The 11,629-nt window shown below is 42.2% G+C and overlaps 1 protein-coding gene across 2 annotated transcripts in view; it reads right to left on the minus strand.

Moving 5' to 3' along the window:
• Window positions 1–9,966, minus strand: part of GOLIM4 (golgi integral membrane protein 4) — a 97,805-nt gene extending 87,839 nt beyond the window's left edge. For both annotated transcript variants that reach the window (XM_012546603.3, XM_023500820.2), the window contains exon 1: window positions 9,003–9,966. In XM_012546603.3, coding sequence (XP_012402057.1) covers window positions 9,003–9,189 — 187 coding nt within the window. In that variant the 5' untranslated portion in view covers window positions 9,190–9,966. The remainder of the gene's footprint in view (window positions 1–9,002) is intronic.
• Window positions 9,967–11,629: the final 1,663 nt, after the last annotated feature.

Consider the following 11,629-nt stretch of genomic DNA (forward strand, 5'->3'; position numbering starts at 1 on the left):
GTCCATGTGAGAAAAAAATAAAAAGAACTACTATGTGGCTAATCCCTCCCTTCTTTATCCTCAAAGGAAAAAAATGTAAGGATTAATGCACATTCTTTTCTTAAAGAGATGGATAATCCAAAGTACTAAGTTCAAAGCAGTGATTAAATATCACAAATAGCAGTACTCAAAAAAGGACTATTTTGTTCTGAGCAATACAGAAACTATCTTATAAATTATCAGTCAGAGTAAGAGAATTTTAGGACTACCACCTCCTACACTGCTGCCCCCAAGGAGAACAGTCTAGTGGAATTGTTTTTATGCAGGACGTGGGATTTTACTGGAGACTAATGCTGAGCCTAATGAGGCAGCAGAACTGAGACAAGGTGGGGGGCGAGAGGAGAGTGATCTGTCTGCTAACAGGAGCACAGAGCATGGCAAGCAAGAGACTTAATTCCAGGTCTAATAAAATTTGCGCGCGCGCGCTGAAGATGCTCCAAGAAGGCTCCAAATAGAGGGTTCAGTTTTAACTGAACCCAGTTTTAAAGAAAACAGAAGAAAATGTCTGCCTGCTTTTCAGAGTTGAGCTGCCTGACCTAGTAAGTACTTTTTTGGCACTCAAATTGTCCTGATGATGCTGATGAAGAAGAGTACCAAAAAAAAAAAAAAAAAAAAAAAAAAAAAAAAAAAAAAAAAAAAAAAAAAAAAAAAAACTAGACTAGAAAAGGATTAAAACCAACAACAAATTTATGTGAACTTAAGTTACCATTAAGAGATCAAGGTGTGTCAGATGATATAATGCATTTGTTTTTATCTTGAGGCAAAAAAATAAAAAAATAAAAATAGTAGATAAAAATGTTTATTTCAAAATAAAATATATTATAATAATTGTAAATATATTATTCTTATCACTATGTTAATAATAATTATATTTTGCAAAGAATGAGATTTTATACAAAATATATATTTCAAGGTAAATTAAATATTTTTATAAACAATACATATGTAAACATACTATATCTGTGTGTACATACATATGTGTATATACATTCACACACATATATAATAGATACATATGATATATAGTCATATCTATTGGTATAGCTAGGACAGATAAATAAGACAGATCTCTTCAACTGCTGGATCTGGTCCTTTCAGTGCTGAGTTCTTAGAACCTGGTCCAGCAGATAAAGCTAGTGGTCAGTTAGATGTGAATCTGATTCCTTCCTTAGACACACTGGCAGCTTCATGCTGGACAAATCATTTACCACCACACACTGCCACCCCTGCCCCAGGACTCAGTTTCATCTATAAAATGGAATAATCAAAGCACCTATATCTCACAGGGTTGAAGTAGAAATTAAATAAATAGTGAAACATTGTAAAAGAAAATTAAAGCTATAAAAATATGAGCTATTATTTTTAATAATTATATAATAGCAACAGTGTATTTATATTGCAGAGGAAATATGAAGTAACTCAGTGCTTTGGGGACCCTAATATTTTCAACACAGTGTTGCAAGCATATTACCCACAATGACCTGCACACAAGCAAGAAAAAGGAAATCACTCAATTACAGAAACCAAAAAAGAAGAAAAGAAAAGAAAAACGACTGATTCTGGAATCAGCTTTTCTGATTCAAATTCCACCTCTAACACATATTCCCTGTGTGATCTCAGTACATCAGTTTTCTCATCTGTAACATTTAAGAGGCTGGACCAGATGGCCTCTATAGTCTGTTTTCAGCCCCAAACGTGAGATCCTAAGGAGAGGGAGGATTATGAAAGGAAGTGAGCTAACCCTGGATTCAGAGGGATGAAAGATATGCAACATGAATGATGCACTGGTACCCATAGAATAATAAAAGGCCAAGGGAAAGGCCAGTAGCATATTGGGTGGAGCCTCTTGAGAGGGTTTCACGGGAGAACACAGCTCTATTCACTCTAGTGAATAGAGTACCAATACACATGTCCAACAGACAAATATCATGGGACAGATTCAAGCCAATGAGTACCGAATTTTTGTAATTGACTCACTATTGTCATCTGGGTTAGGATTCACAGCCTTAAGAGGGTTACAGTCTTTGTATAAAAAAAAGTAGAAGGAACACTTTGGCCAAAGACAAGATAACAAATTGTTAGGATTTCAATGAAGTTAGAATTAAATCAGATTCTCTTTAGAACAGAGAATAGAAAGAAAAATGTTACAAGGAATATGGGGCCAAATATGAAGGGTTTTGGATAATAAGATGAACAGCCTGAACTTGGGAAAGGAAAAGACAGCCACTATGGGGTTTTCAAGCAGGTAACTAGCATGATACAAGTCTGGAAGAACTGCATCCGGGATCCTTTATGATTCTCATACTTTAGGGCTCCTATCTACTCTTTGTTTCTTGTTCACACAAGATGGAATGGAAAAGGAAAGAAATGAGAAGCAGACTTTTAGAGTACTGAGGACCACTACTGCCAGGATTTCAGAATTAGAAGAAAACCTGGCCTCTGAAAACCAGAGATACAAGAGTTAGTTTCAAAGAGCTCCTCATATCCACCTTGGATTTCAGTGTGTAGTACCTGGTACATCAAAAAGGCTGTTTTGAAGGGGACTCAAGGCCATCATAGTCCTAAACCCCAGAATCCCAGTGTTGCATTGGACTGGAATAAACTCTGCTCTCAAAGAGTCTAAGATGAGATGCCTGGGGCCTTTTCCTCACATAGAGTATCTCCTGAGTGTACCTCATGACGCTTCCATCTTAGGATGTGACTCCAAGAAGACAGGCCTGAGACCAAAATCACCACTTTAAAAAGTTTCAATGCTTACTAAGGGCCAGACACTCACCTAAAAGCTAGGGAAACAAATACAAGCAAACCAGATGGGCCCTGCCCTCAAACAGCTTACATTTTGATAGGAAAAGCAACCAATTTAGGGAAGTGGTAGCTAGGGAAGAGTATATAAGGAGAGGGAAGTCAGGAGAGTGATTGGATTAATAGGACAACTCCTTGAGAAGGTCTTGCCAGCAAAGGTAATATTGATTTAATTACTGCTTTCAGAGTTACAGTTGGAAGTTGGACAGAGGAGAAAAGAGGCAAAATGCTTACCAGAAGCCACATCACTTTATCTCCCTGACTCAATAACTGCTCAATAACTGCTCAAGCAGAAACTAACCCCCACTCTCCATCTCTCCCGGTACACCTGGATATTTCCATTCACCTCAGTTCTAACCTCTGAAAGCTCCTGACCTCCTAAACCCTCCTGTTCTTTTAGATCCCCTGGATAATCTAACACCCCCCCCCCCCATTATCAACAAGTGCCTCTTCATCCTGAATCTCAAGCTTTTACTATTGCAATGACTTCTGAATTTGTAGAGTATACTCTCATGGAGGGTGGATGCTTTTTACCTTTTGTGTATGTTAACATCTATTCATATGTTAATATCACACCTATGGCAGATACACAGTTCTCTACATTCTCACAATCCAAGACAAGTATAAAACGAAACAAATCACAAAACTGCTTGCTAAGTTAACTGATAAATATGTAGACATATATTGTATTTAACATATATTTGAACATATTTAAGATGTATTGGATTACCTGCCATCCAGGGAAAGCGGTAGGGGGAAGGAGGGGAAATTTTGAAATACAATGTTTTGCAAGGGTCAGTGTTGAAAAATTATTCATGCATATGTTTTGTAAATAAAAAGCTTTAATAAAAATATTAAAATTGGTAAATTCATGCTGATAGTAGAATTTGAACCCCTTTAGAAAAAGAAATATCTATTTGGCAGATGTTTGAAGGATGTAATGGAGATGGGAGAGACTGGTGTCAGAGAGACCTTTTAGGAGGCTATCAAAATAGTTTGGATAAAAGTTGAATCAACGTATTAGCCATGTGAGCTGAAAGAAGGGAATGGATAAATGGTATATTGTGAAAGTAGAATTAAAAAAAAGAAACTGATTAGATTTGGGGATTGAGAATAAAGAAAAAGTCAAGGATAATTCTCAAAGTGCAAACCTGAGTTAACTTGAAAAATGTCAGTATCTTTAACAGAAATGGGGAAGTTTAAATAAAAGGAGACTTTTTTTTGGGGGGGGGGAGGAACAAAACTGCTTACTAGATAAGTGAGTAATGGAGAAATTGACAGTAGAGACATTCGAGGACACTTGAGGCAAAGATTACAGCAGAGATGGGTAATGAAGGGGAATATTTTATTACCAGACACATCCATGACATGTTTCTTATTTCAACACACAGAGAAATACAAAACTTAATGAAGGCACAGCCCCTGCTTTCAAAGGACTTAACAGCTAGTGGGGAATGTAGGGGAGACAATGAAGATAGAACATTCCAAAGCACAAATATATATTTTTTTACTTTCTTCCTTTACTTCTTTTTTTTTTTTGCTGAGGCAAGTGGGGTTAAGTGATTGCCCAAGGTCACAGCTAGGAAGTGTTAAGTGTCTGAGACCAGATTTAGACTCGGGTTCTCCTGAATTCAGGGCTGGTGCTCTATCCACTGTACCACCTAGCTGGCCCCCAGACAAATAATTAAGGCCAAGGACAAGAACAGCATAAAGACTGGATCCTTGAGTTAGTTCATTCATATTGGAAACTCCAAGTTAAGAGATATTGTTGATCCATGCAGGTCAGCACCTTCTCTGTAACATATAGTATTAGACAGTCACCTAGAACACTTAAATAACTTGATCTAGGTCACACAGCTAGTATGGGTCAAAGGCAGGATCTAGAGTCAGGTCTTCCTATCTCTAATGCAAACTCTCAATTATGCTACTATTTCTAGAACAAGTTGCTAGAATGCAAAAATCAAACATACTAAGTGCCTGAAAGAGGAGCAATGGAATTTCCTATATTAAAATTATCTTTAGACTAGTGGGAACCCACTCTCCAAGTCTCTTACCCAATCTCCCAATGATACTTTGCTTTTCAAGTACCAAACTTCTAACTTTCACCACTTCATACACCAAACCCCTAATGGAGTTTTTAATGGCCCTAAGACTCAAATACAAAAACTCAAACCCAGAGCTGGAGTTTGGAAATTACCTCATATCATCTCCTCATTTACAGAAGAGGAAACTCAGACCCAGAAAGATAGTGTGATTTGTCCAAATTGCACAGATAGTAGCAGATGGGCCAAATTTCTAACCTAGGTTATCTGCCTGGAAATCCAAGTGTTCCTTCCACTATAATAGGATTCCAATCGAATTTTGTTTCAAAAGTACAGTGTGTATAAGGGATTGACTATAATCCTGTTGGCTGAAAACAAACTAGCACCATTTTTTCAGACTGAATTTTTTCATATTTTTTAAAAGAGAATTTATACAATTATCTCCTTTTACCTCATCTAGTCAAACCACAAAAGAAAGATTAAATTTAAACTACAGAGAAGCTTGAGAGCATTATGCACCAAGGATCCTCCTGGGTAGTTCCTTATTGACTCCTCTTGATGAAATGCATTTTTCCAGAGGCAGAGGAAAACCAAGGCATAATCTACTGAAAACGCATAAACCAGGTTGTTCACGAATCTAAATAAATAAACAAATGAAAAATAAACAAGAAGCACTGTTCCAGAATTGCAGCTAACAGTGAGCTAGCTGCACAAGGGCTACCCAAACACTTTGGCCTAATTTTGCAATGCTGCTTCCATTGCCCTGTTGTAACTATTACAATATCCCAATTCAGGAGGAAATAACAGATTCAATGAAAGGCTGGGCTTTAAGTCCACCTAACTCAAAATTTTTTCAAGATTTATTTCTCCCCCTTCTGATGCCATTTCTGTCCTACAAATACCCCCCAATACCAGTCTGCATCATGCTAAGTTCCCCCATCTCACTTCACAAATGAAAGAACAAGGATGAGAAAGAAAATCAAATCTATATTCAAAAATCCAATAGTGCAAACAGGAAGAAAGCATCAATTCATTAATTAAGAGCTCAGTCATCAAATTCTGGCAGCAGCTGTTAAGGAGATTTAGTTAGCTGGGCAGAGGGAGGAACTGGGGTCCCTCCTTGGTTGGTTGGTTTTGCTTTCAAAGCCAGATCAGATCCAGAGGGTTGAGGAGGAACCCACAGAAGAGGGCTTATGAGTATCCTCACTTGGGTTCAGAATTTTCAATGGGGTGAGGAGAGGGGGAGAAAGAGGGCTCACTTTGCTCGATCAAGGAACTCAGACAAGGAATCCAAGAGCACCTACAGCCCTCCCCTTTCCTTCCTCTTCTATACTTTTATGAAAATCTATTTCTAAAACACCAGTTGGACTTCTAAGATAAGTATGGTGCAACCTGATATGCGGAAGCAAGCCGGAAAGAAGCTGGTGACTAATAAATCCCCACCCCTCATACCAACAATAACTCATGGGTCAATTCACCCAGTTAAAAAAGAAAGGGGGGAAAAACCAGTCAAAAGCCAGAATGCAAAAAACAAGATCTCTTCAGAGTCCAGCCGAGCCCACAGATGGATGGTGCCTATAGCTATGAAGTTTTTATTTGCTAAAAATACCTTATTTTCTTCTAATTTGGTCATAGCAAACATGCAGGCAAATAGGTGGGTTTAATTTTCTCTTCGGCCTTAATATATTTTTTTAATTAGAAAAAGCATCCAAAAGAACTAAAGTGACCTAAAGGCATTGCTTTAATGTGTCTCCATAACAATCTTCAATAAGATTCAAGCCAATATTTATTAAGCAACTACTTGGTGTGAAAACTCAGACAGGGGAGATGAGGACATTAACCAAAACAGTCCCTGCCCTGGAAGGCAATATACTTAAGGTATATTAGACAGCCAATTTTCAGTCAACAAACTTTTTACAGTCAACAAACTGTGCCCAGATACTATAGAAGTCCTGGAAATAAATAAAAATAAAAAAAGAAGGGAAAATTCAACCCAGACATTCAAATTAGGAAACAATGTGTAATTATCTAGATACATACAAGCTATAGCTAGAGTATACAATGGTAATTTGACAGTTACTTTGCAGGAAACACTATCTCAAAAGATTCCAGACGAATTTTAGACTCCTTAGTTTAAGTAACACTAGGTATGAAACAGCTAAAAAGTAACTATAGTTTAAGACTTTCAAAGTCTTCAAAGGTTAAATGACTTTCCCAATAGGACTATTTACCATACATAGTGTTTATTTTGAATCCATGCATTATTTATGTGATTTTGACACTTCCATTAGATATATTGATAGATAGAAGTTGAGTGAGTCTATGGTGTGGCTGGGATTGGTATTTGCTGAGGCTGGAAAAGTGATCAATTGCACTGAGTCCAGAAGAAACATTTTTGAAAATAAGCCATATGGGATGCACCAAATGCAACCAGTGAAGGTAAACAAGTCATTAAGTGTCGTATGGCATATACACTGTGAACATTCCAAGCTTCTCCAATCCATCTGCACTGACACAATCCACGGCTGATTCCCCGTTTGCTTAGACCAGGGGATCAGGACTTCATTTTGAAAATTTCAACTACTAGCTAGATCAGTTTCCATCAGCTTTGTGGCAATGATCCCTTTCTACTCCCCCAAATTTCCTCAGTATCACTCTTGAAAATACTGATCCTGTCTGAGAGGGTATGGATAGACAGAGTCTGAGGGGAAGGGCACTTCTATGAATGAGAACTCAACCTCTTCCTCACCCACTGCATGCAAACCACTAAGTTCCCTTTTCAAGGCTCAGCTCAAAGGTGACCTTCAACAAGGGGCCATACTCCCCTTGGCCAGATGTTAGTATTCCTCTTCTGCTTGTTCGTTTTTTTTTTTTTTTTAATTTGTATTTAACTCAAATTTTTACATATGGGGTAATTGCCTATCTCTATACCTAGTTATCTCCTCATTCCCCCAAAGTAAATAGAATGGAAGGTCCTACTGGGCAGGCAGGGACTGCTTGTTTTTGCTCTTTATATACTCAGCATATAATAAACATGTCATAGCATCAAAAATAAAGAACTGGAAGAGATTGAGAGGTTATGTGAGTCCAGCCTCCCCATTTGCAGATGAAAAAAAAATAAGTTTAAGTTAAAGTGAAGTTAAAAATACTTTAAGTCACTTGCTGGTAAACGTGGAAGGTAAGAAGATTTTAGTCTAGCTCTTCCTGACTACAAGTCCAGGAACTCCACAACATCATAGTAACAAATGTTTGTTACTGATAAAACTTGGAATTCAACTAGGAAAGCAAAAGATGGGGTTATGAACACTTCTCCCCCTCTCCAAGAATTTCAGATCAATCAATACAAGCAGTCCAATCCTGACAGAGCCACTTCCAAATCTCACGTAGGTCAAGCCACTTTATGTCTCCAAAGCTCAGTTTCCCTACTGGGCCAGATAATCGCTCAGACCCCTGCCAGCTTTAGATCTCTGCTTATGATATAATGTAAGGGGCAAAGTATCTCAACTCCAGGGCAGAAACTCAAATCTGCTTACCTTCTTCTTAAAATCTGATTACTCTCTCTGGGCTTGAAAAAGATAAGGGGCTTGAACTAACTTGATCTTTAAGGAAGGACCTTTCCAGCTTCAGATCAAAAATCCCATTATAACCCTCAGACGGACTTTGTAAGTGACCTGCCAATGACATTCTCTGAAGCTACTTGAAATGCAGGAATGCTGGGAGGGATGGTCCCATTTCTTAACAGGTAAAAGGGGGCAGGGAGATATGACAGGAGAGTGAGTTATAGAGATGCTGAAGGTCAAAGGCGGTGCCTTGGTCACCAGCACACCCATGACTGTGTCCTAAATCAGAGGCAGAAAGGCAAAATTTGATTGGGGACTGTGCTCGCTGGCGGTCAGGCTGGCAGACAGAGACAGAGAGAGACAGACAGACAGAGTCAGAGAGAGACAGAGAGTCAGAGAGAAAGTCAAAGACAGAGACAGAGGCAGAGAGAGAGAAACATTGAGAGACACAGATACATTGACACAGAGAGAGAGTGTGTGTGTGCAGCCAGTGAATTCAATTCGCTGCCTCCCAGGCCGGCCCCGCTCCGCCCCCGGGGCCCCCGGGGCCCCCAGGTACCTTGTAGCTGGGCGGAGAGGGCCTCCTGGTGCTGCTGGTACTTGAGCGCCACCGCCTCGGCTTTGCGCAGCTGGTTCTGCAGCTCGTAGTAGAGCATGGCCCCGTAGAGGACGCCGAACACCACGGTGAGCAGCAGCAGCGTTTGGAAGATCCGTTTCTGTTTTCGGGAGCACATCCCGTTTCCCATAGTCCCCGCTTTGGCCCCCCGAGCCTCCTTCTCCTCCACCTCCTTCTCTTCTGCGCCCCAAGCGCTTCAACAGCTGCAGCCGCCGCAACAGGAGGGGGCTGCAGCACCCGGCAGCAGGAGCAGCATCGGGCACGGGTCCGAGAGAAGGGAGGAGGCGCAGGCGGCGTAGGACCCCCAGGCACAGCGGCGCGCGATCGCTTCAGCCCCCTGGCACTGAGGGGTGGGCTGCCATCTACGTCGCCACCGCTACCGCCGCGACCGCTCCAACTCCAACTCCTTGGGGCAGCGGCGGAGCAGCAAACTTTTCCTGAGTGCGCTCTCCCCGAGTGCTGTCGCCCGCGCGGGGCCCCTTCGCATGCTTCGGTGCCGGCTGCCCAGCCTGCTTCGGTCCCTGGTCCGGCCGAGCCGAGCTGGCGGCCAACCGCCGCTTCCCTGCACCCGCGGGATCCGGCCGATTTGGGCTGCTGGCAGGTTGGGCTGGGCTGGCCGGCAGCACACAGGTCAGAGTCCGGACAGGCCGGTTCGGACTCCGGGCGCTACTTTGTTGCCACCTAAAGGAGGGTGAGAGTAGGACAAAGGGAAACGAGGCTGGTCCCGGTCCGCTGGCCGGCTCCTTAGCCCGGGCGCATCGCTGCTGGGCTAGGCTAGAATGCGGGGCACGGCGCGCCTGGGCCAGGAGGGGGTGACCACTGCCTCTTCGACCGCTGCCTCTGACCGGGCCGGGGCCGCCACAGCCTCCCACTCAACTTACGTGTCACCCACCAGCCCCGCTCCTCCGGCCAACGGGATTCCGGGAGGAAGTCCCGCGCGCGGCTCGGCGCTCATTGGGCTGGTCCGAGCGGCCACTCCCTCCCTTTGGGGAGGCAGGGCCCAGCTCCATTGGGCGCCCGCTTTGTCTGTCTGGCCGGAGGGCTCTGGCGGCCCGCCCCCCGGGCGGGCTGGAGGGGGGCTACTTCGCTTGGAGAGGTGGAAAAAAGCTGGAACCGCGGGGTGCCCACGTGGAACTTGTCCCGGGTGGGAGGAGGAGGGCGAACAGAGGGGACTTTTAGCTGTCGCTGGACAGGGGCATGGAACTACTAAGCGCACGTGTGTGACCGTGTGGGTGTAGGATTGTGTTTATTATATATGCGGTCCAGACGCCGACACATGAACCGCAGGCACTGTGAATGAGTGTGCGCATCCCAAGTGTGAGCACACGTGGAAGGGAAGGAGGGGCAGAGGGCGTGTGGCAGACACCCAAGTGCCCAGAGGACACTGGCTGGGAAATGCAGGGCCCTCTCTGCCTTCTACGACGCACAGTGTGTAAACGCTGCACTCACACGTGGAGTGCGCTATCTTCGGAACCAGCATCCTCAGATGGGATCTGGCGTGTGATACACACATGCGGATTATGCACTACATAAGTCTAGGTGTGTGCATGTGTGCATCCCCGGATCCAGGTGAACTGGAAGTGCCGTGTCAGCTGTCTACAGCGGCCCTTGGAAATCAGCCTGTTAGTGAAGAGAGGAAGGAAAAAAAAAAAAAAAAAAAAAAAAAAAAAAAAAAGAGGTCGTTCCCCAGAGCTTCCCCACCCCCAATAGAACGATTTTTAAAACAAATTTCACTGGCTGAAATGAGTTTATATTCTTTCCTCATGTATATTTATTTTATTAGTGGTGAGAAAAGCAAGTCATTGAAACATTTCTAAATTACATTGTAAAGGAAAGGAGTATCTATTTAGATAAAAATAATTGAAACATTAGCAAAACTGGGAAGCATTCACTACTTCAAAAAGAAAATCAAATCTGCAGTGCAGGCATATTTTGAGATGTATATGGGGAAGGGGAATTCAGGTTGTGCATACCCATAAAATGATAATTATGTTTCTGCCCTTGACCTAAATTCTAAGGAAAGTGAGCTATTTCCCAGATGCTTCCTTATTATTAGTGAAATTCATTATATGCCCCATCATTTTAATTACACTCTGGCAGGATTTTACTATTTATCATTAATTGTTTGTAGTGAGCACCAGGAAACTGTTTGGAATACAAAGGCAATTTGTTGTCATTGTTGAATCGTGTTTGACTGTGACCCATTTGGAGTTTTCTTGGCAAAGATAGTAGAGTGGTGTGCCATTTCCTTCTCCAGCTCATTTTACGGATGAGGAAACTGAGGTAAACTTGATTAAGTGATTTGCCACAGGGTCACAGCTAGTAAGTGTCAGGCTGGGTTGAATTCAGGAAAAGCCTGATTCCAAGCCTAGTGTTCTAACCACTGTGAAAGGCAGCTACCAAACATTTTTTTTTAAGTGTCTACTTAATAAACAAGCAAATAAAACACTAAGTGTGCAGTGTTAAGCTCTAGAGATGCAATGAATTAAAGGAAACTGGAATCTTGTCTTCAAGGAATTTACAATCTAAAGGGGGAGACAGAAGTCAGAAGAATGGCAGTGACTGGATTC

The sequence above is a fragment of the Sarcophilus harrisii genome, chromosome 3 (genome assembly GCF_902635505.1).
Source record: "Sarcophilus harrisii chromosome 3, mSarHar1.11, whole genome shotgun sequence".
Lineage (NCBI taxonomy): Eukaryota > Metazoa > Chordata > Mammalia > Dasyuromorphia > Dasyuridae > Sarcophilus > Sarcophilus harrisii.